Source organism: Prionailurus bengalensis, chromosome D4 (assembly GCF_016509475.1).
Source record: "Prionailurus bengalensis isolate Pbe53 chromosome D4, Fcat_Pben_1.1_paternal_pri, whole genome shotgun sequence".
Taxonomy (NCBI): domain Eukaryota; kingdom Metazoa; phylum Chordata; class Mammalia; order Carnivora; family Felidae; genus Prionailurus; species Prionailurus bengalensis.
The window spans coordinates 83,574,757-83,600,134 of record NC_057359.1 but is presented as its reverse complement, the minus strand read 5'-3'; the positions used below and the strand labels follow the sequence as shown (position 1 = coordinate 83,600,134).

The window sequence follows — 25,378 nt, the reverse complement described above, 5'->3', positions numbered from 1 at the left end:
ACAGGGGTCTCCTGCCAGAAGCCTTGTTGCCCTTGGTACGTGACGTTAGCACACACAAGTGACTTCGTCACAGATCGCTGGATTTCTCCCCTTTGTTGGACATCTGCTGGAATTGAAACATAATGACTAAAGATAGGATTTAGCTAGGTGTTTCGTAGTAAAGATAATAGAGTCTTGCTCCAATTAAGGATAGTAAGCAGGTCTAAGTATCAACTATAAATGAGATTAGGATTCTGTTCTCATTTCTCAATGTGAAAATTTATTCCCAGATCAGCATTATTTTCTGTTTGGGGTTCTTAAGTACTGAGAAAAAATAAGATGTACTAGGTCACTTAAAAAGAAAAAGAAAAAAAGGTCTCCCAGTCTCCAGACTAAAGGAGAGGAGTTCCTGAGGCTTCACAAATCTATTAGAACTAACGAAGGTATGGGGAGAAAGACTCTGATGATTTTTGTTTAGAAAATCACCTCAGTAATGTCAAGCCCTCCTTTAAACCACATTAATCTTTTCAAATTTTCTTGAAAGCTTTGTCTGTTTCCAATTGATTGGAACCTCCATATGTTAGAGAAAAATGGGAACTGCAGAAAAAGTTGAAAGCATGAGGTATATTAAAAGTGACTTTAACCCTCTGCTAAAGTAATTTTACATTATTTAGAGTTTGGATTTGAAGTGACTCAAAGGCCATGAATTTAATATTGATGTGATTCGAGGAAGTAAAGGGAAATGTGGTCATCCCTTCAATAAAATTTGTGCTATTATCAGTCTGAAGAATGTGTTCCTTAGATCAATTTTGTATGCATCTCAGACCACTTAGTGTTCTGTATTAGCTATGAGACCTTCAAACAGCCTGACCAGATTCCCATTTCAGATTGATTAATTAATTTCCCAATTTCAGGTGACTGGTTTTGTTCACTGAAGTTGTTGAAACTTGACACAGATGGACAGTGAACAGAATCACTTCATTGTGAAGATGGTAGTAACCTGTTTCCCCAGTGAAGTGGGTTTAAATGTAAATAGAAAGCAAATAATAGTATAACAACTATCTGTGGATAGTATTTACTCTAACGGGACGTTAATAGATACCAAGAGAATTTATTATAGAGACTGAGCAGCTGACTGCTGGCCACCGTGCTTTGTTTTGATGGAGATTATGTGATGTGGTTTCAGCGGAGGCTAAGACTGCCAGTCAAGGTTGAGAGGATGAGTTTTAGTGACTTCTTTGCTATGAGAAAGAATTCAGCAAGGTGTCGTTTCTGGTTTGCATAGAGCTCGTGGAAACATTTTGGTTTCAGATTTCCCAACTTTATTTTCCTTCTTTCCGGGAAGGCTTTCTGTCTCCGTGACAAGAAGCCTTCCGTGACTTTTCTTTCTTGCCTGTCTAGAGATTGCAGGCTCGGGTGGCTAAATCTGCTTATTCCTTCCAGTATGAGAAAGGATTATGGACATGTCTCACGCAGAGACCCAGGAGAGCGTTGCTGCCTCTCAGAGTGTACGTGGATTGCTAGGACGGTAGCTGTTCTACACGTCACAGAATTGCGTAGGGAAGGGGCCATTTTAGGCTAGCATAATTACGTATTTTTTGCCAGACAGTCATTTTTAGTCCAGACTCATTGAACAAACTCTTGGCTTTTTTATTGTCAAAACAAATCCATAAGAGGTACTCCATAGCCCCCCTCTCCTTTTTTTCTTTTTTAAAACTACAGACCTGTGCCTCAGACAGTGCTGGTCCTAGACGATAGTATTTGTAGACTGAGAGCCCCTGTCTCCTCAAAAACCTCGTGTTCTTATTGCCTTTTGCTACACGGTCCAGCGTGGTAGCCAGCAACCCCACATAGCTACTGAGCATTTGAATGTGGCTAGTCTGACTTGAGAACACACTGAGTGGAAAATACACACCAGATTTCAAAGACTTAGTATAAAAAGATTGGAAAATAAATTTCATTAATAATACTCTATTGATTACATATTGAAACAGTGCTACTTTAAGTATATTGGGTTAAATAACAAATTACTAAAACTTAATTTCACCTAATTTTACTTTTTTTAAAATGTAGCTAGTAGAAAATATAAAACTACATAGGTGGTTCACATTATTTCTGTTGGACAGGGCTGGGATAGCATTGTTTCTTGAACTTGTCATTTGCACATCACATTTAAGGTTTCTGCCATATCCAGGTGCCACCTGTACTACTACTACTGTTATTATTTAAATATTTATTTTTTTAGAGACAGAGACAGAGTGTGAGTGGGGGAGGGGCAGAGAGGGAGAGAGAGGGAGGGAGACACAGGATCTGAAGCAGGCGACACAGGATCTGAGCTGTCAGCACAGAGCCCGATGAGGGGCTTGAACTCACAGACCACAAGATCATGACCTGAGCTGACGTTGGATGCTTAACTGACTGAGCCACCCAGGTGCCCCTGTGCTATTATTTTTCTTGAAAAATATTTTAAAAATGAATTCACTGTTTTACAAATTGAGACATTACCATTTACATGTAATAAAATGCATAGATCTTAATTAAGTGTACAGTTAGAGAGGTTTTGGCATTTGGGTTTTTGTTGTTAAGGTTTATTTATTTATTTTGAGAGAGAGCGTGAGCAGGAGAGGGTCAGAGAGAGAGAGATAGAGAAAGAATCCCAAGCAGGCTCCACGCTGTCAGCATCGAGCCCGATGCGGGGCTCAATCTCATGAACCATGAGATCATGACCTGAGTCAAGATCAAGAGTTTGGGATGCTTAACCGACTGCATTACCCGGGCACCCCAGATTTTGGCATTTGTGATTCATTTCCTTTCTTGTCAGTTCCCTTTCTCTTCTTCCCTACAACCACTTCAGTTCACCTTTTTAATATAAATTTAGTTTTTAAATATAGTTTGTAGCTGTGAAATCCTGGGTTTGATGTGTTGGTTACTTTTCCCCCCAAAACACATGAAAGTGAGTGCACACTATTAATAGAAATTAAAAATGTATTCATGGCATCACCCATCGTGTGTCAGCCCAGGGGTATGAATATTAAACTTTGGGAAATGTAGGGCTACATTTCCACTCTACCACGGCCCGTCTTGGCAGCTTGCTGTTCTTTGAATTTTTTTTTTTTTAATGTTTATTTATTTTTGAGAGAGTGAGCGCAAGCATGAGTGGGGGAGGGGCAGAGAGAGAGGGAGACACAGAATCTGAAACAGGCTCCAGGCTCTGAGCTGTCAGTGCCGAGCCTGACGCGGGCCTCGAACCCATGAACTGGGAGATCATGACCTGAGCCGAAGTCAGACGTTTTAACTGAGTGAGCCACCCAGGCACCCCGGCTTGCTGTTCTTTGAGTACAGGGTGTACATGCTTGTCATTGAATCTTCACTGCTGGTGTCAGCCAGCAATGCATGCCCTCAGTTGCTTCTTCCTTTATTTGTGTCCTTGTCCTCCGTTGTACACCCCTGTCCCATTGTTTTAAGGCTGTTTTCGGGGACATCTCCCTCACTTGCCCTTGATAGGGGGAGATCCTTGAGGGCAGAGGCCATGAAATCATCTCTGTTCTTCAGCTTCTTATGTTCAGTAGGTGTTTGTTGAGTTGAGACAGAGTAACCCTGCACGAAAGTAAAATCTGAGTCATCAGAAACCACTTGGGAAATTGAGGGGACTTTCTCTCCTTCCGACCTGGAAAGTGCTGAACGTTTGTTTGAGATAACGGAGGAAGATAACTACTACAGTTCTCAAATAACATACAGCGTTGGGCAGAGTCAACAGAGCAAACACCCCCATTAAGTACACAGGTGACACAAAGATGGAGCAAAGGGCAGATGCTCATTGGGAAATTATAGGCCAAAAAGCAGAGCAATGAAACCCAGCTGGGATTCATGAATGGCTAAGACAGGCCTCTGCTGTTTCAAGTTATCTGAGCCGATGATTTGCCTCAGGTAGAAGCCCTGGTTCGTGGTTGCACAGAAGCTGTCAGCTAACCATGTGAGTTTAAGGGACAAGTAGAGTCTTTAAAAACCTTCAGGGTACCTGGGTGGCTCAGTCAGATGAGCGTCTGACTTCAGCTCAGGTCATGATCTCACAGTTCCCGAGTTTGAGCCCCACGTCGGGCTCGCTGCTGTCAGCACAGAGCCCGCTTTGAATTCTCTGTCCCCTTCTCTCTGCCCCTGCCCCACTTGTGTGCTCGCTGTCTCTCTCAAAAATAAATAAACATTTAAAAATTAAAAAAAAAAAAATCCCCAACCCGGTTGTGACCCTGACACTGCTTTTAGTGGTCTTGCAATTTTCGTCTTCTCGTCCTTCTCCTTGCTGTTCGTCTGGAAGTCCTCTGAGGGCAGGAACTGTGCTTCTTCATTTCTCTTTCCTCACACCTAGCATGGTAACTGGTGCATGGTGGGCATTAAACCAGCATTTGCTGAGTGAGTGGTTGAAAAGGTGTCAAAAACTGCTTTACTTCATCGTTCCCAGATTAACCCTCCTTCGATGTGGCTTGATAACTTCACCTTTGGTGTTCATAGTACTCAGCTGTGATAGAAATGAAAGCAGAAAAAAATTGAATTACTTGTGATAAATTCCCGCTTTATTTTTATCAGCAAAGGTGCTTATTTGCTCTGTATTAGCAGAGTAGTGAATCTTGAAATGTGTGAGTTGACCTAATGACAAGGGGTCAGTTACGTTAGAGGTTTTTTTTGGTGATGATGAATTGCACGGAGCCGTTCCCCCAGATTTTTTTTTTTTTCTATTGTTAAAGCTGGGATAAGAATTAAGCCCCTGATCCTGGTTATTACCCAAGGCTGGCTAGACAGGAAAAATTGTGATAACCACACTGTGGCCTTTTGAGTCCATTTTCCAGTTAAGTATAAGGGATTTGACTGAAATACCTGGAAATAATGGTGTTAGCTTTGTGAGGGTATGTATCTTGAAAATTGTTACAATTGCTGAAATAAAAACATTTTATTTTAGGGCGGGGAAGGAATGAAAGGAATCCATCAGATAACTTGGGTTAGTTTTCTTTCCATCCCACTTCTTTGTAAGAAGGAATGTTTTCATTTTGCCCAGTGAGAAATTTAAACTCTTGAAGATTATAATTCATTAAAACGGGTAGAAGATTAATATTTAGTCTGTCAAGATCAATACTGTCCCCTCTTTGCACTAATTGTCAGAAGAGCGTGCGAGGGCCGCTGAAGGGTAGCGGTGTGCGGCAGGACCCTCACATCACAGGGAGATGATTCAAAGGCAAACTGTCCTGCACCCTCTGGTATCGACTTGCAAATTAGCATCTGGAATCTAATTAAACAAGCTTAATGAAAGTAGCAGCTGAATGCTGCTGGAAAAGACAATCAGCTTTTTTCCCCCTCTCTGATACATATTCTGTACTATTGAAGTTGGTCACCAAACACATCGTGTGAGCACAGTTAAAAAAAATTAGCATTTATTTGAAGAATAGAAACTGTTTTTCATTCTGTTATGCATTTGGCATGCTCTGGCGTCCCATGAGAGCCATGCCACAGCAGATAGTGCACAATATTTATAAATCCATGACAGGCAATAATAGCAACTTGAAAAATTCTTTTGCTAGAATCTCAAGTTGAGAGCTGCCAAAAGCGGAGAGGATCAGATCTGCAGTGGCAGCTGCTGTGCCCTACAGTTAGAATTCTAGACTTTGAAGATGCTCAGCTTAAAGAAATGAAGACTGCAGGCTTAGCCAATTTTTGCAGGTTTCTAGAGCTCTGGCGCTCTGCCTTTTGAAGATGAGTTGCTGAAGCTCCTACCACTGCCTGAGGCGTGCTAACACCAGCAGGATCTTTTTTTTTCCCCAGTCTTAGTGTGTCTTCAGTTTTAAGTAGCACATGCTTAGTCAGTGCCAACTCTGATGGTCCTTTCTCTGGTCACAATACCGAGGGATGAGCTCTTACCCTGTACCCTTCAGAGGGAAGCCGCGAAGATAGATGGTGACGTATACAAGTGCCACTTCAGCCGTCTGATTTATGGAGTCATATTTCATCGCTCGGCAAGTGCTGGCCTCTAGAGAAGCCCTTATAGATTGCTAAAGATGTGAGCAGCTATCGCCCTAAAGGCTTGTGGTTACCTCACAGACGTGATGCCAAACACCTAGCTACCGAAGAAACAGAATTAATCTGTCATCGCAGGCAGCTATAGATCCACTTTAAATAATGAAAGAGTTCATACCAATATGGTGTCCTGACAGCAAATCTTGGAAGTAACTATAGTTGGGTTTTTTTTCTTTTTAAGTCTGGTAGTAGAAAGATACTGAAGTTACAGATTCGTTTGTCCTTTGCAGATGGACAGTAGTGTAAGTGAGCTGCATTATTTTGATTGAAAAGAAGAATTTCTTCAGTTTGGCACATAGACGGGTCCCCAAGGAACACATGGAGGATGGGTTCAGTGTGGTCAGGTGGAAAGGGGCAGGGTTGCTTGGGAGCTAGAGGATTGGGCTGTGAGCCTGTCTCCACTGTCCTCAGGGCATGACTCTTGAGTAAGCCACGGCCCGAGACTGTTCATCTAGAAGATGGGGATCCAGAGACCTGCCTCGAGGTCGCTGTCAGGATTAGATGTGGTCTGTAAAACACCTTATATGGTGGCTCACACAAAATTGGCTCTAAAATATGGCAGCTGCTTCTGTCTTTTAGTTACTCAGTGGTAGGATACAAACCTCACATAGCAACGACTAGATATGATTATTTGTACTTGCATCAGGCTTGGAGATTATAGCAGAATATAGAGGCGATTTCTCTTTCCCATCTAGAAGCTTAAAATCCGAGACAGACTTATGGGGAGGTCATAATGACAGTAGAAGAAGCCTGCTCAACACATACCACGGGCTGTGGAAGGATTTGCCTTTCTGCGGTGATGGGGGAGGAGGTGATGAAGATCCAGTAATCACGGTAGCCGATGCTCGTTGAGTGTTGGCACACTGTGCCAGACTTTTCTAACCGCTTCCTCGGCATTCTCTCCTTTACTTTTCAATAACTGTGCGGGGTCTGTACTTTGTTAGCGCTGTTTTGTGGAGCGGAACATGAGGATGTGGGGAGGTCAGATACCTTGCCCCGGGTCACACAACTAGTCAGCGGTGGAGTCACCATTTGAATCCCGGTCGGTCTGTCGGTCTGGCTTTAGAGCCCTCCGGCGCGATCCGTCACTGTGCCATTCTGCCTCTTTGCTAGGCTTGAGATTCTCTGACAACAGAGTGGGGAAGACATCTTACTCCAGGTGAGCAGAGGTCTGGGCTGCTCGGGCTGTTCCTTTTCTCTGATGAGGTCTTGTGAAGACGGCAGGAAGCCAAACAAATGTCAGTGGAGGTGCGTAAACCTCTTCGGTGAGCTCAGCGATTGGAAGGAGCCCAGGAACAGAAAGACGCAAGGAAGTTTAGAAATCCAGAGATACTGGGATCTATAAAAAAAAGTCACTTGGCTGTGAAAAATATATTTTTTCCTCTTTGAATTCATCGGACTTTTTCATCTTTTAACCCTTCTTCACCCCAAATACCCCGTGACTGGCTTTCTTCCCCCGCGAGTTTTCAGATATTTACAAGGGAGCTGTTTTCTCTATATAGGTAGCGTTTAGCTGGTATAAGCCTCTTCAGATTTAGTAATGAGACCAAGAAGTCCTTAAATATTGGTGAATGGCATTTGTCCATTTGAGGCAAATCATGAATAACTTGAACAAAAATAAAAAAAAAATAAGCAAGACTATCATATTTGAATAATGAGGTGCTCTTTTTTTTCCCAACTGCCAAAACTTTTTAATCTTCGTCAACAATTGTTCTGTCCTCCGTCTTATTTCGGTTGCATCTGTGCGACTCTGAGCTCAGGAGCCCTGACAAGCGGCATATGAATTCTGTATTCATTAGTGATCTTGATCCAAATGCCTCTGTCCCTGCCACGGGGGCTCAGGTGTGGAAGCTGCTGGCTAATCCCGCCAGCTGACATTCAGAGGTTTAATGACTCCATGGGTAGGTGACCACTCGCTGGGAGGGTTGCTGGCGGAACCCACACAGCAGACAATGGAGATCAAGGAAGACTATCAGTGTTTAGCCGAAGCACCTTCCTGTGCGACTTGAACCCTGTTGGCATCAAACAGAGTTTTAAGTAAATGCAAAATTAAAAAAAAAAAAAAAATCTGACCTTCGCTAGCTCTTATAAACAATGGTTTTTCTGTCCTGTATTGATATTGATGGGGTTTAAGACTGTTTTTCTTGTTACACTTTAATGGGTGTCAGCTTAATGAGATGAACTTGACGCACTTTTCCAGATTTTACGTTTGTCTGGTTGCTACATCTGTTTAGGGGTCGTATGTATGTCTGGGAAAAATACATATAGTTAGAGCCTAAATTCTTTCATATTAAATGCTTTTAAGGATCTGTGCTGACGTTTTTGTTTACTGTGATCTCTAGCTTTGAAAAAAATACTATTAGAATGTGAGTTCTTTGACTTGTGATGTGTCATAGGATGTTTTGACTCTTCTTTATTAGGTCCTGTAGTCTAAAAATGTTGGATGCCGGGGTGCCTGGGTGGCTCAGTCGGTTGAACGTCCGATTCTTGATTTCAGCTCAGGCAGGTCATGACCCCAGGGTGGTGGGATCGGGCCCTGCATCGGGCTCTGTGCTGAGATTAGATTGGAGCCTGCATGAGATTCTCTCTCTTTGTCCCTCTGCCCCTCTCCCCCACTCATGCTCTCGCTCTCTCTGAAATAAGTAAGTGAGATAAAAATGTTGCAGGCCTTTTTTTAAATAGTAGCTTCTTCAAGACATAATTTACATCTGTACAGCTCAGCTACTGTAAGTGTACAGTTCCGTGATTTTTGGGCTGTTCACAGAGTTGCACAGCTATCATCACAGTCACTTTGGGAACATCTCCATCACCCGCAGAAGAAATCCCATCCTCATTAGTAGTCACTCCTCATTTACCCTCAACCTCCCCAGCCCTGGGCAATAACTAATCTACCTTTTGTCTCTATAGGCTTGCATTTTCTGGACATTTTGTATAATAGGAATTATACAACATGTGGTCTTTTGTGACTGGCTCCTGTAACTTCCAATGTTTTCATAATATTTCATCCATGTTGTAGCATGTATTGGTACTTCATTCCTTTTTATGGTTTAATACTATTCCATTGTGTGGACATAACCACATTTTATTTACCCATTCATTCGTTGATGGACATATGGATTGATTTTACTTTTAGGCTATTATGAATAATGATGCTATGAATGTTTGTGTACAAGTTTTTGTGTGGGGCATCTACTGTCATTTCTCTTGGGTATACATACCGTGGAGTGGGATTGCCGGGTTGTATGGTAACTCTACGTTTAACCTTTGAGGAACCATCAGACTGGTTTCCAAAGTGGGCTGGGTCACTAGATGTGCATTAGTTGTGTCTTTACTGTTGAATAAAACATGTATTAATGTTCCTTAATAATTTTGTCTCTTTTTGGCCCTGTGTAGAATTCTTAAGTAGCAATTTCCAGTGCAGTTAAACAGTTAATTTTAGAAATAAACAGATAGTGAAGTTGGTGTTACGATTCCATGGGTGATTAGGAGAATCACTATTAAACCTTTAGATGATAAGGAGACCCTACTGATGGTTGTTAAAGCTTCTTACCAGATCAGATATGTTGAGTTGTCCCCCGTTTACAAAGTGAGTATGTTCTCTTAAGTTGGAGCACACTAGTGAATCTAATTTGCAGAGGCACAAAGGGACTTCTTGAGTTAAGGTTACTCCCTTGGATCTTTTCCTTTTGTGATGTTTTATAAGGCAGATGGAAGTTTGGTCTTACTCCTGATGATTCAAGAGCAGGACTTTGCTCCCTATGGTACAGAGTTTGGGATTTCACAAGTAAATGCTTCTCTCCCCCTGATTCTGTGGGATTCTTTAGTCTCCCTTGACTTAGGAATGGCCACTTCAGTGTCCATTCATCTGGCTGAGTCTGTTTGTCCTCCTCGCCTCTCTGTCCTCAGACCCTCAGTTAATGGTGGTGGCGGGCCATCATGTCCACTGTCACCGTTTTTCTTCTGTCTGTGATACAAGTTGAAGTTCAGAGTGGAATATTTCTGGGAAGGGGCAAAGAAATTTTAGAAAGGGTGTCTTAATTTTTCTCACTTAGTTTCAGGAAATAAAAGGGGACTGGATGGGAGGAGGCCCAGAAAGAAAGGTGTAGCTTACCAAAATCTCCGGCGTGCTGGGAATGGGCTCCTCTGGGGGCCAGGCCTCTAGGCTTCAGTAGTCCGCAGATCTTCGGGAAGTGATCCTGTGTAAAATGCGAAGTCCTCTATCTCCAGATCTTTGAGGCCGTGTGGAGAGTACTGCAGGTGCCACACTGCCACAGTCACTGGCTTGGAGAATTCTTTGTTGGTTTTCTGCCAAAAACATTTCTGTGCAAAAATTTTTCCCACTGTGCTTATGTACACTGAATTTCATTTTCTTGTAAAGTCAATATGTAATCAATCAGCAGGTACTTATTGGGCACCAGCTGAATGCGAGACATTACACGACACTTGGTGCTGCGATCCAGAGGTAGGATTGCAGGAGGCTGTTCTGTATGATGGTGGAACGTTCTTATACGGCTATGGGCAAAGTAGATTGAAAAGGAGGGATTATTTTACTCTGTGGTATATAGGTAATTATTTATGATGCATTTCTTTGGAGCAGGTGTTCCCATTTGAAATGTTTTCACTTTACATATTTCCTGTAACTGAGAAAGGCAGGGGGAAATATTCCATACAGGAGAAATATTTCAGAGTATATTGCTTGCTGCACCTGTGGCAAAGATCCAGCAGGCAAAATGTAACTTCTTTGTGACCAGCAACTCTTCAATCAGAGAGAGGCAAGAGCTAGTTTCTAATGTTGAATAGAAATAAATGTTTGGTGACTTTCAACTGCATGGGTAGAATTAATAGGAAGTTATTATTGTTAACACAGTATTCTGGATCATGTTATTAAAGAGAAAAAATGAACTTCTTTATCCGTCTCTTACCAAATTAAATGGTCTTTGCTAAGTTGGGTCTCAGGGACATAATTTAAGACACTAAAAATGTCCCCTTTTTCTGTTACTCAAGCCAAGACTGGACTGCCATAGCTCCTTGGAAAAAGAAATACACTCTTTTATTATTTTTATTATTCACTGATTTCTTTCCATCCTGCAACTCTTATTTTATAAAAATTTTGAATCGTAGCTACTTACTGAACAGTGGCTTTCAGGAGAAGAGGGGGAAACTCCCCTGAATTTCACTGTCAAGTAAGGCTGTGTGTCAGGAATCCAAGAGGCTGTCTGTGGTTAGAGGCTCGTGGCTCTTAAACAATGGATTTCCACTTTTCTTGTATATAAGTTAGAGGAATATAAGAAATGAAATATAGGACTGAGTGTTATTGGATGGTAGCTTAGAATCTTATAAGTTTTGCCTTGGCAGGTAATTTGGCATAAATTGTTAATGTAAATCTGGGTTAGTGGTGAAGACGTTATTTTAGTAAAAAAGATAAACTGCTGATTAATTCAGCATAGAACTCAATTACAAATTGAAAGTGTCTCTGCGGGACTCCCGGACCCTAAAGACAGCAGATGTTGAATTGATACTCCAGCATATTTCACAGTGGTGTGAAATATTAACATGGTTTATTATACTTGTGTGTGTGTGATATCAGACAGGGAGGGGGAGAGGTGGTGGGCTTGTGGGTGTGCAAAGCAGCCAAACATTACACATTCGCTCATATACACTCAGTGTGATTAAGAATTTTAGGAAAGTTTCATCTTTTTTTTTTTTTTTTTTTTTTAAATGAAATAGCTCTGTGGAAAAATGAAGTGTAAAAGAACATTTGGGGCTAAATATTTAAATGTGGTACCTGTGTACATTTACGTTATACATGTAAATGAACATAAAACAAAGATGGTAAACTTACACAAGATATTTAAATGTTTTTTAAATTTTTTTAATGTTTATTTATTTTTCAGAGACAGCATGCGAGAGGGGGAGGGGTGGAGAGAGAGGGAGACACAGAATCCTAAGCAGGCTGCAGGCTCTGAGCTGTTAGTACAGAGCCTGATGCGGGACTCAAACTCACGAAGTGTGAGACCACGACCTGAGCTGGAGTCAGATGCTCGAGCAGCTGAGCTACCCAGGTGCCCCAGATACTTAAATGTTAAATGGGACCAATGTGCACAAGAGTAGGGGAACTTGAGCAGTTGATCTGTCAGCTTTCATGGGCTGGGAGGTTTTCATGGGCTGCTGTCCTAGTTTTACCTTCTGATCCAGAGTGGATGGGAATTTAATAATGCCCCTGTAATTTGCATGGGCACAGAAGTTTTGTTTCACACTCTTCATATATCTGTATCAACTCAAGGGGGAAAATCAGCAAATATTATGTATCGGAAGATCTGAATAAATGGAACTGCCAATATTTGAAGAGATTAGCAATTTTTAAGAGGCGTGAGAGTAAAGTTGGCTTAGATGAGCTATCTCAAAGCCATTACTACAGTTATGACAGGTTTTTTGTTTGTTTTGTTTTTTTGCATCACAGCCTAGTCTAGGTTTTGCTAGCTGAAGTAAAAACTGTTCCAAAAATAGCCAGATGATTATGGTCAGAACGAATATACCCTGGATACCTTCTGTTGTTATGAAGGCTTTAAGAAATGGTGCTTTCTCAAAAACACCAAAATTGGCAAAGGCGGAAGGGTAGTGCGGGAAGAAACGAGAAGTTTCTGGGTACCTGCGTCATCAGAAGGACCTCTTTTATATCCCCATTGAGTCACCATGAGAACCCTTGGAAAGTATTGAGACGCGGGCCTCATTCAGAGATGCGAAGGGTGGCCTTATGTTCCGTTCACCTAAATCGTATTTTGATCTCCGAATGGGTGCCAAGCTCTGTGCCTGGGTATGAGCCATGGTCCCTTCCTTAGCGACATTTATAACTTAGCGGGGCCGACAGGCCTACGAGCCACTACTGAAAGTAGGGCATGAAAAGCACAAGAATGCAACATCTAAGGGGGGCACAGAGGTAACCCAGGAGGGGAATTGGTGGGATCTGTCTCGGTACTTTAAGATGACCTCAAAGCACATGTGACTCCTCGCTTGAATTTTTTCATCTTGGGGTTTGAGGAAGAGGTGGGACAGGGAGCCTGCAGAAAAGGAGAGACCATCCAGCCAAGGGGCATCATGTTACGTACAAGGGTGCAGGGTGGGGAGAGGTTCCTGCTGTAACTGTTTCTCAGTTGTATAACCCTGGAAGTTTGGACAGCTGAAGATATTTGGAAATAGGAAAACGAAACTCCAGACGGTGTCCAGAGTTGTCTGGGCGGTCATTTCCTGAGTCAGTGTGGCCTTTTAATTAGCATCCGCTCTTCAGTGTGGGATAAGGCCGAGCCTAGCATCCCTGTCCCTGCGTGTGAATATTTAGTGTAGAAAGCTGCCACGTTCCATTAGAGGTGGTTGTGCTTCGGCAGTGGGTGCAGGAGCTGCGTAGACTTTTCAAATGTCCTTTGAGATTTACGTGGCAGTGTAATTGGGAGATGCTGGTACTTAGTGTGTTGTGCATGGTGGAATGTGAGATTACCTGCCGTAATGAGACCCCAGCAGCATACCTCAGGAAGGTAGTTAAAGTTTTAACCTTAACGGGTAATGTTACTTGTGGGTTTCTGTGAGGTAATTTATACTGCTCTCCCCTAACCCTGAAACTGTGTGGAAACAAAAATAAGAAAATGGTATGAAGTTGTGCTAAATTGATATTTTAAAATTCTACCCGGTAGTACAGATTTTGGAAACTGTTTGCGGCGGACAGCGTGTAGAGCAGAGTCGCGCTTGGAGTCGTTGTCACCCTGTCATAACGTTGGAATACGGTTTTTCTAAACTTGGAACTGCGGTGATACCAGAATATTGAAGAGATTTAAGGACTCACTGACTTTGATTCCTTGACAAGTACAGTGATTTCTTTTAACTGAGGTAAATTGAGTAGGGGTGACAGAGGAGCGAAAACGAGGCACGATGGAAAGTGCGTGCCTGGGCTTTGAAGATGTCTGGGCGCGAAGATTGATTTTTGCCTCTTGTGTAACCCCTGGAGCCCCAGTGTATGAAATCCAAAATCCAGGCGTGAAATGGGCTTAAGTCAGTACTTGAGGGTACTCTTAGGAGGACCCTGTTTGTAAATTGCACTCAGCTTAACAAAAGTTTGTTCTCTTATCCTCTGACTACTACTTGCCCTGAAATGTCAAGAGAAAATGAAACTGCACTTGCCTTTCTTGATCAGTTTTGGTTAAGATTTATAATCAACCCGTGGCCTGATGGGAAAATAAAGTTAAATGGTATCTTTTTTTGATATACTGGGTGGTTGGAAAACAATTTGACTCATTCTGTTTGCTGAGAGGTTTTATCCATGTAGGCAAAGGAAAACCTTTGAATGTGGTACTGATGTGGTGAATCGATAGGCTGTTGTTTTGGAGTTTGAGGAATGTACATTCTGTATTAGAGAAATTCATCAGGATGTTCTTAGTTTTACCAATTGTTAACAAGCACGATGAATTGCTGGAATGTTTGAGTGGCATTATGTAAGCTTGCAGCCTTGAAGAATTTTAGAGGTGAACTATTTTAAAAAGGTGAACCCGTGAGCGGTCATCAGTTACACCTAAGGATTAGGCGAGCATCGTTATTGATTTTGGAGACCAGTCGTTCTGAGGTTCTCGTCTTGAGTGAAAAAAAAAACATGGGCTTGTGAGTCCGACAAAACTGTGTAGAATCTCAGACCTTCTGTTGTTGGCCATGTGCCTTTGGGTTAGTCCTTTTCCCGGTCTGAGCCTTTGTCTCCTGGATTTGTAAATTGGACGTAAGGATTGTTTCTACCTTAAAGGGTTATTCGGAATAGTAAGTGGAAGAATGCACTTGGCACGGTGCCTGCACACAGTAATGTAAGTTCTTTTACTGTTTTCTTTTAGGATATAATTTATAATGAAATACAATAAGTGAAAATGTGCTACTTAGTACAGTTCTTATTGACATGGCAATAAATTCTGTATGGAAGGTGTTCATGTGAACACAGGGTTTTATGGCATCATTTTGAATTTCATTTTTAGTATAATGGTTACTCATAATTGATTTGCTCCGAACTGGGGGTTGAAAAAGCAGAATACTGAGTTACGATCCGATGCCCATTGCATCAGTAGTTCTGCACGAGTTAGGCTTTTGGTAGCGGTGTTTGTGAACATTAGAGAAAGGGGGAGAATTAGATCAGGTTAGCATCTATCATGGATTTCCTGTGTATCAGGCACTGTGCTAGCAGTTTCTCCTGTGCATAGAGTACGTTGGTTTAATCCTTCTGACCACCCCGGTGCCAGATGGTTTTAGGCCTCTTTTGCAGATGAGGAAATTGGGACTTAAAAATGTTGACTTTACCACCAGGGTCACATAGTTCATAAGTAACAGGACTTGGATCTCCTGGGTCTTCATTTTCTTAAATTCTTTGCCGCAGCTCCTCCCTCCCTCCTAACAACCTTAAGTAAATGAGAGGGTATCTGAAGGCCGCGTGTGCCTGGGATCCCGGGAAAAGGTGATCAGCCGGGAGCCTCACGGAGGAGCGTCTGAGTTGGTAGCTCCGCACGATCTCCACCCACCTCTTGCCCCATAACTCCCCCCATCTGCTGTCTGCTTTACTTAGGTCTGTTCACTTTTACTTCCTTATAACTTTACTTTGCACACGGCCAAAACCTCATGACCACGATTTTCCCTTAGAACTTCACATTCTTTTGGCTCTTGCCCCCACAGTTGACGAACTCCCATACTTTTTCTGCCACACTCCAGAGGCCAGACAAGCATACTTGGAGAGCCCCTGCCACCAATGAAGTGGCATCTAAAAGTTGGCAAATGTTTTGGTTTTTTTCCAGAACAATAGCTTTTACTGGCTCTACCATTATCTTGTCTGTTTTTGGTGACACCTGTTAGGGGTGCCTACCGCAGGAGCTTACTGGTGCCTAGAATGTATAATTTAAGTTAATCATTGCCTCCCATCAACCTACCAGAAAAACAGCTGCCAGGAAGTTATAAAAGGCCTTTCTGTGGTGGCCGAGTTTGTTGAGAGTTGGGTCAGTGCCCGTGACTGATGCTGGAAGTCTGGGCGGCACCCTCCACTTCCCGTCTCCTGCACTCCCACCTGACCACCGTTTCCTCCTCGCCATGCCGGCCTCCCAGTGCTGTTGATGGTCCCTCTCCCTGCCCCTGCCAGCCCACCACCATCTCACTGAGGACGCTGTAATCACCTGCTCCACTTTCGCCTGCTTTGGCCTCTCCTCCCCTCCTGCTTCTGGGTTGCGGTTTCGTAAAGCTCAAACCTAACTACATCGTTTGCCGGCTTAAAATCTCCACTTCCTCTCACCACCTCACATGCAGGGCCCGTGAGGTTCTCTGGCATTCAGCCACCCTGAACTACCTACCTGACCACACCTTTGTCCTCCTCCCCACTGTCATGGTTCTACTCCTTCCATCACTTCTGCCCCTTGGCTTGGCTATCATTTACTTGTATGTCAAGACTCAGCCCAGTCTTCATCACCTGAGCCCCATGACACCTCTGTACCTGTAGTTCTCCCATCAGGCCTGCCTCTTAAGACTTCTTTACCACATTGTAATGAGCTTATCTTCTTTTATAAATATTTTAATGTTTATGTATTTTTGAGACAGAGACAGAGTGTGAGTGGGGGAAGGGCAGAGAGAGACACACACACACAGAATCCGAAGCAGGCTCCAGGCTCTGAGCCGTCAGCACAGAGCCCAGCATGGAGCCCAAACTCACTAACTGCAAGATCATGACCTGAGTAGAAGTTGGATGCTTAACCGACTGAGCCACCCAGGCCTGTAGTGAGATTATCTTCTTGTTTCCCTTCTCAACTCTACACTTTGGGCAAGGTCTTTGCTCAGACCTTATTTCCAGTGTTTAGCACAGTGTCTGCGGAGCACAGGAGTTTCAGCGTTAGTAAATGTTTGCTGAACCAAGCTGACCCGTACATTTCTTTCAGAGGTTTTGCATCATTTGAAATTTGCTTCGTACGTGGTCATCTTTAAACTTCCTCAGACAAAGGTGCTCTGTATTACGATGGATCTCCTTCTAGTCCTTCATAATCCTTGTGAGACTCCAGAAGCAGGATTGTGCTATAACACAGGCCCCGTAATAACCTTCCCACATGTGCCCTGCACTCTGCAGTGCTTTCTGTCCTCCAGACTTTGGAGGTGGGAAAGGCTCAATGTGAGCGTGGCTCTTGTTTTTTATCTTTGTTGTGACCCAAGGAACAAATTCAGTTCATTTTTCCCCCCTCTGTTTTCATCTGCAGGAATTTATTGGCAGAGTTATCACTGACCGCTGGAGAGAGAGAAATATTATGAAGATCTTATTACTACCTGGGGCAACTTGGTTTTCATTTGGAGGATTGTTGAGCATATTTCTTACTCTTTCTTTAAATCCAGTCTTGTTTTTTTCTCTGATTATATTTGATTCACTGCAGCCTTGGAAATATATATTTGTATACACATATGCTGTGAACGCTGATTTCTTCTTCTTGCAGAAAGCAATATGTTCCTGTCTCTCTTGGTCCTTTTCCCTCTGGAAGCTTAGGTGTTTTTCCTTCCATTCACAGTCTCAGAATCCAGCAAGACCTCTTGCTCCCCACTGATCTTCCTGTGGCGGGATAGGAGCACCTAGGCTTTGGTGATGCAAGGCACTGACCTGGCACCCATCCCTGACTCCCAGTCAGACACGGCCGTGTGCCATGAGTGCGTCAGCCAGCCTTTCTGGAGCCTCAGTTTCCTCTGCTCTCAGGCGACGATGAGGAGGATTAACTAAGTAACATAAACATTTGGCTCAGACCCAGGGACGTGGTGGGTTCCCCTGTTTTCTCACACCCTGGCCTCTCCTTCTACCCTAGAACTTGCTAACAATTCTGTTTGTAAAGTCTGTGCGTCGGGGACGTTTCTGTCCCTTTATTCCTCCCAACAGCCCCTGGACAGAGGCATTAACTCTGTTCTTCCAACAGGCACCCCGTGGCTCCCAGAGTTCAGTGCCGTGTCCGTCAGTGACCCAGCTGTCCTGGCTTTTCTCTTTCCGTAGTGGCAGCTTCTGGCCCATTTTGGCTCTGCAGCCTCAGACCTCTCTTCTCCTGGCCCTGAGTTGCGATCAGGCTCTTGCATCCTTCAGTGATCTGGGACAGGCCAGCTTGGCAGTGGCGTTGTTGGTAGTTCCTTGAATGTGAACACCCCTTCCCATCCCTGCTGAAAACCTCTGAAATCACTCCTGCACTCCCCGCAGGTTGGTCCTTCCCTGTTTGCATCACCTGGGTCCTGGGTGCCCAAACAGCTGTGGGGGAAAGAAGTGGCAGCACCCTGTAGACCTTAAAGACACAGTCACTGCCTCGCTCCCCACCAGCTGCACCTCAGTTATGCCTGACAACCCGCAGGATCACACTGGCGGGCCGGGCCCCGTGGACCCCAACAGTTCGAGCCACAACCAAAACTTGGACACCTTTGCTTTTGTCACATAGCCCAGTCTGAAAAAAAATTAACCTTTTCCACCGTAAAATATGTGGCTACACGTGGGGTACGTCACATCTGTTACACAGTGCGGGAAGCATTCTGCTTGTGGGGGGGGACTGTTTTAAACACTTTTTTGAGCTCTTTAAATTTTATTCAGCCATCAGCCACAAATGACTCCTTCAGGCCACATCAGTGGCATAGGCAGAACCCCGGTGTGTCCACAGGCCACTGTGGAATGTTACGTTTAAACCTCTTCTTCTCACGTGTTTAAGGGTCTTTGAGTGCTCTTGTTCCCTGGTCCCCAGTTGGGACTGGTGCACTTCTGGAACTATCCCTTTTGGTCTGATCTGTCTCATAACTCATTTCATCTCTGAGTTTGGCAAAGCCACGAATGCGTTTGAAGATGGTGTTTCATGTTTTCATTTGTCGACATCCGCACCAAGCCCCGTGCTAGCAGCCTGGGATCCGGGGATGGAGACGGGGTGATTTTGGTCCTTTCGTTTGAACCCAGGCTCTCACCACACACCTGGACTTGTAATCTTTTCGGCTGCGGATCATCAGAGCAATAGCAGTTTTTGCCGTTTCGAGAAAATCGAAGTGACAAAAGATAATGCAGGTTTCCCAAGATGAATTTGGACTGCTTCAGTTCTCTTTGGCTAAAATTCTTAGTTTTTAGTAAAGGAGCAAACTGTCATGAACTAAATGGTCCTTGCAGATTTCCTAGCAAACGGGAAAAGTGATGGAAGCTGTGAGAGAGTTCAGCTGTGTCGCCATCCACAGCTCTCCCCGGAGCAGAGGTAGGACAGCCACTGTCCCCTGACTCCCGTGGGACGGTGGGGTGGAGGGCAAAGGGAGGCACCTGCGGTACCCCAAAGCCAGGAGAGCCAGGGCAGCCCTGTTCTTCGTGAAGAAGGCTGAGTGTTTCTTCCTTTTTCATTCAGTGCCTCAGCCACACAAATGGGCCAAGTTTCCCAGCAAATAACTCATTGCATTTCTTTCTCAATTCTTAAAAAAGTTCTAGGTCAAGTTAGCTGTTTCGGATGGCTTGCCATCACAGGTACTCTCATACTCCAAAGCCGTATCTAAAAGTAGTGTGCCAGGGTTTCCATCAGATGCACATTTAATGTTTCGCCCGCCCCTAATGCATGTAAAACGCTGCTCAGCACGCGTAACTGAATGGTAGAACGTAGAGGGTTTATTTAAAGGGTAGTAATTTGATGCTGAACTGTCCAGGGTGCCCATTGGCTGGGGCACCTGCATTTTCCTCTGGCGACATTCCCAATCTAAAAATCACTTAAGTGAGAAGAGAAATTCCATTGTAGCCGTAGGCAAGGATGATGTGGAAAAGTTTCTTTGCAGTACTATTTTGGACCTGCACCATAGTGGATGCCGAGGTAATCTATCAGTTTGTGAGTGTCTACAAAATGCAACTCTCTAGATAACAGGTTTAAAGTAAAGATTTAATACAGTCTCCATCTCCTATGATGTTGCAGTGACAGTTTAAAACTCATTCTCTAAATCTCAGCAGACTTTATAGCTAGCAGTGGGCCAATATAAAGTTTAATGGCATTACAACACATAAATCATCTTTTAAAGATGCTACTAGTAGCTCCAATATTAAATGCAGACAATCGCCTGTGTTATAAATAATTTATCAAACACCATTTCAGATTAGCCTTCCATGCTGAGTTATTTATTTTAGCCTTTTCTGTACGATTCCTAAGGCACTTTTTGAAAGATCCATTACTGGTCAGTTTAATGAACTTGGGGGTCTGTTTTGTCCCCTCAAGCACTCGGGTACAGCTGTGGTGACCATTACATGGCCGACGTGGACCTCTTTGTGCCTTTTACAAGTGCTGCCCATTTGTCATGTAGCGGTAAATGGAGCTGCACATTGGAGTCGAGGGACACATTGCACGATGCAGTGATGGAGACAAACAGATAGCTCTATAAAGTGCTGCTTGTCACAGCTGACTTGTAGTACAGTACATCACTCTTATTGTAATCTCATTTAAGAAGCCGGGGTGGCCCGGGGGACTGATATTCCCAGTTAGTTTGGGCTTTGTAGCCATAAAGCAGGAAGTGCTCCTTTTATATTCTCTGAACTTTTAGGGAGTGTGCTTTTTGCTTGGATTAATTATTACAGGAACTTCTTCACAGAACTGGGTGCAGATTCGTCAGCAGGTTTGTTTGGACCTCCTTCTCCTGGCCTGGGGTCTGGTCCAGGCGGTTGCTGCTTAGAGATAAACGGTCTCTGTGCTTCCAGGAGCCCTCTGGCTTGCTTCATTAAATAAGTTACCTTTTATTAAGCAACAGCTATATGCCAGACACTATAATAGGTGCTTTCTATACCTTATTTCTAATTCTTGCAGAAGTCCTGTGGTAAATCCTAATTTGTCATCACCGTACTACAGGGAGGGGAGAGTAAACTCAGAGAGGTGAAGTGACTTGTCTATGTTTGCATAGCAGTAAGTAAGAAACGGGGTTCAGACCCAGTCTTTCTGCCTCCACCTCTGCCAGATTAACTTTTAATCACCAGGTGGTGGTGTTTTGGCTGAGGGTCTCAAAGTAAAAGGAAGCAGCCATTGGGCCAGAGGGCCATTTTTCCGGAAGCCAGGATGAGTCCTACTGGTTGGTGTGCACACTGAATCCAAGTTCCCCTGTGACTAGCAACGTAAATCCATGAGCAGCTGGCTGGGGGAGGACGCCGGCCTGGCAATGGGAAAGAGCATGGCACCTGGGCCTGACCAGCTGGGGTCACGGGCTCTGCAGGGTCCTCATGAGAGCCCCTCTGTAGCAGCTGTCCCTGGGCAGATGCTCCTCAGAACTCAGGTTACCCCATGGCTTCCAGAAAAGGGAGCTGCAATTTCTCTATGACGAATGAATTCTAAAGGAAGAAACGGTGCTTCCTGCATTTATTGTGGGCCAGAGATGGATAAAAATGTGGTGTTTTCCCCAGCTCTTGCTTTTAGTTTGTGGTTCTTCTCGATGGTATTCTTAAATATTTGGTAGAACTTGTTAAAGACAAGAGTTGTTTAATTGTGAAACTCCACTATAAAGAAAACACAGTATGAATATGCCCAGTAGCATATTTGCATATGTGTCTAGAATTCTGAGCATGGAAATACAGTGGTAAAAGACAGTCTTCGACATACGAAGCATTTCCTGGAACATAGTAGGTGTCTTTTAAATATTTGTTGAAGACATTAACTGTGTAAATAACGGGTAGACAACAAGTCCTTGGTAATTTTCACCCTGTTCGCCTTTTGACAGGTTTTGGTGGGGGTGGGGAACATGGGAAATAAGACATGGCTTCTTAGTACTGATCTCTACCATATTATTACAGTATAGAAATGTGTAAGGCGTGGTCTGTGGGCAAGGGAAACAGTGCTCCCCCACCAGTTGTGGAAATGACCACTGGAGGAACTGCTAGTTGGCCCAGAGATTAGTTGGCAGCCACCATCCTTCTCTTGAACATCCCCGGCTTCCAAAGATCCTAGGTGATTGAGGAGTGACATACCCCGAGTCAGGGAACTGCTGTCCACTGTCCCTAAGTCACCAAGCAGTCCCCAGCCCCCAGCTGAGCAGGTTACTTGTGAGCTGGTGTGGGGCTGTGGCATTCTGGCTCTGAAGTCCAGTGGACCTGTTTTACTGGTTACTAGCTTGGTGACCGTGGGCAGGCCATTCACCCTCTCAGCTATAGTTTCTTTTCAGTACTAACTTCAGAAGAGGGTGAAGGGCAGAGGTAAAAACGATGATTGGCAGTATGCCTGACTCAGCACTTGACACGTTGTAGTTGGTGCTCAATAAAATGTAAGGTTCATTCCATTTCATGGCAGCTTCAATCCTGTGTACATGAGATGGGGGTGGGACTGGAAATAAGATTGCAGGCTTGTGAGATTTTCTTCCTTAAGGAATTATCTTCTCTAGAATTGGTGGGGAGGAGAAGAATTTAAAAGGCATATTTTCTCAATTTTTAAAAGCCTTTTATACGTAAACAATAGCACACACGATAATTTATCAATAAATCAAGCTATACATAGTACATTTTGTACATTTTTAAGTTATTTAAGTTCATCTATTTACATCACAGAATATTTGCAAAATAGAGGCAGATTCACCTGTGATCTCTGCACTGTCGCATTCTGGTATCTGTGTGCCCAGTTGAATTCATGGACATTAGATATGCATGCCTGATATCATGGGTAGATCTCCGTTTCCTCGGAGTCTTCCCCCATCCCCGTCCCCAAAATCTGCATTCAGTCCTGAGTGCTGCCAGTAGGGTTTGTGACACCCACCGGGTGCTGTTGGCTGGCTCGAGGCACCGGCAGCAGTGACGAGAAAAGCCGTGATGACAGAGCAAAGGAAATCCTCAAACAACAGAGAAGAGAAAGGAAGAGGAGAGGGTTGGTCAGGAGCAGGGGAATAAGGAAGGTGCCCTACACACACGCGCATGCGCACATGTGCAAATCTAGCCATTTAGTAAGAGAAACAAGTTGGAATGAGGCTTGACGGGCAAGTGTGTTAAGTTACTGGTTGGTTTTTGCTGTCTGTTTGGTAGCAGCAGCCATCTCCCTAAGATGCTTGCTTTGCTACCACTTTCACTGGCTTTTGGCCTGTTGGGAGCCCCAGGAGAGAATTCCTGGTTAGAGGATCCTCTGTGAACGGATTCTCACGGGGCCGTAAATGCACAAGAGATAAACCAGCTCCGTTGGTCCCACATGGGTGCCACTCAGGAAGTGAAAAAACCTGGTGGCGTAAAGATCCAAATAACCCCTCAGCTCCTACTGCTGGGTTGCTGAGGATCCCACTTCCAGCAGAGCCCTCTCTATCCTTCTCCGAGTCTGTAGAGGGCGCTCATGTCACTGGAATCCCACTTCCTGGCCTAGGGCAGGCAGAGGAGCAGGAACCCTGAGTGCCTCAGATCCTTTCGCCAGGGAAAGTCAGCAATCTGCCCTTCGGCGATCTCAGGACGCCTTTGGGGCAGGGAGTGATATTTCTCAAAGGGTGGTATTTAGATGAGCTCTTTAGTTCAGCTTGCACGCTTAGGCACTCACGTCCTGGTGGATTAGGAAGGGGCAGCACAGGTTAGAGTCCCTTCCTTGGGAGAATGGTTCGTTTTTGTCCTTCTTGCCTGGAGAACTTGTATTTGATGTTCTCCACGTCCCACTGTGCTGCCTCCATCACCTGCCTTCGGTTTTACTGCCTTGTTTTCTACATGCCAGGCACATGGCCTTTCAGCCCTTCCCGAAGCTTTGCTGACCCGGCTGGTGTTCCCACGGCTCCTTCTCAGTTATCTGTTAGCCCATATCACACTTGCCTTGTAGTTACTTAGGTCTCATACCCCCACCGGACTCTAAACCCCTACAGGGCAGAGACCTTGGGGCCTCATCCATCTCTTCAGCCCTAGCTTCTAGCATAGGACCTGGCGTGTGAGAGGCCTTCTCGGGTAAGAAATGAATTAATCCACTTAAGTAACTGTTGGTGACTTAGACTTGCTTCTAAAATGAGTAGAAGAGAGAGTGATTCAAAGAAACGAGTCACTTCGGTGAATTCGTAGGCTCTTTATTAGAAGGCAGTAGATTTTCTTGGGTAAGAGGTCCTGCCCTTGGCTTTGCCACCATTTTTCTAGAACTATAATGTTTTGGTGTGTGTCCTACCACCCTCCCTCCCCATGATACTGACTTCTTCATTATGTTACCTGGAGGCGGGTTCCAACCATTATTGCACACTTTTGACCAGGGGTTAGCAAACTACAACCCATGTGCCAAATCTGGCCCACCGCCTATTGTTAATAAAGTTTTATTGGCACGCAGCCACACACATTTGTTTATATATTGAGTGTGACTGTTTTGTGCTACCATGACTGAGTTGAGTAGTTATGACAGAGACAGTAGATCTACAAAACCTAAAATATTTACTTCCTGGCCTTTTACAAGAACAGTGTACTGACCCCTCTTTTAGATGACCCGTTGCTGTCTGCCAGCCCACAGTCCTCGGTTATGCAGGGATTATCTGATGTGAAGCAGCATGTTGAAGAAGGGGTACGTGCATAAAGGGTTTGAAACACCTGGTTCCAGCACTTGCCATTCGAGGAACATTCAGCACATTGTTGTGGTACTGTGAGATCTCTTCTTCATCTATAAAACGGGCATGGAAAATGTCTGCCTCACAGGTGATTCTGTGCCCTGCTTGTGAAAGCACTCTGTGGATGTCCGAGCAGGCCCTCAGAGCAACTGTGGACATTATTGCTGCTGTTCTCTTTCTCAGGAGGAGGAAGCCAAGAAACTGGTGAGTGAAGCCATTGCAGCTGGCATCTTCAATGACCTGGGGTCTGGAAGTAACATTGATCTCTGTGTCATCAGCAAGAGCAAGCTGGACTTTCTCCGCCCGTACTCCGTGCCCAACAAGAAGGGGACTAGGTGAGTGAAGGAGATGAAATTCTGCCTGTGGCCCTAACTTCCTTGGCCACTCTCAATCTCTCCGTGGCATTTCAACTGGGTTTTCTTGACTGTTAGCCACGTTAGGTTTAAGTAAATCCAGTGTCCCTGGGCCGGCCTTACACAACAGACCTGTGAGTCATTATTTGCTTTATTTGCTGTCAGGTGTAGAAAAGTGATTTAATTTGAAAATGTTGGTGGGAGAGGGAGAGCAGGGCCCAGGAAAGAGCCCTACCCTGGAGGGTTGTGGGGGAGAGGTTCGAATCACCTGGTGTTCTTTCTCTGGTCTCTTAAAGAAGCCCCTGAATTCTGTATGAAATTCTGCGAGAAGCATTTTTTGGGGAAACCAGCCCATAGCTTTTCTCAGAGTGGTCCAGGAGTCGCAAGCAGTTATAAACCATTCGTTAGGAGTCTCTGAAAGTCTTGGGAGCTGACTGGTGCCTCCTGCCCTCCAGGGA

General features: G+C 44.3%; 1 protein-coding gene across 2 annotated transcripts in view; it reads left to right on the top strand.

Moving 5' to 3' along the window:
• Window positions 1–25,378, top strand: part of PSMB7 (proteasome 20S subunit beta 7) — a 59,733-nt gene that overhangs the window by 31,681 nt on the left and 2,674 nt on the right. Inside the window, exon 7 of one of the 2 annotated variants that reach the window (XM_043566897.1) lies at window positions 24,751–24,902. In XM_043566897.1, coding sequence (XP_043422832.1) covers window positions 24,751–24,902 — 152 coding nt within the window. Of the gene's footprint in view, window positions 1–17,285; window positions 24,903–25,378 lie in introns of those variants that run through there. The other variant, XM_043566896.1, reaches the window with a different exon arrangement.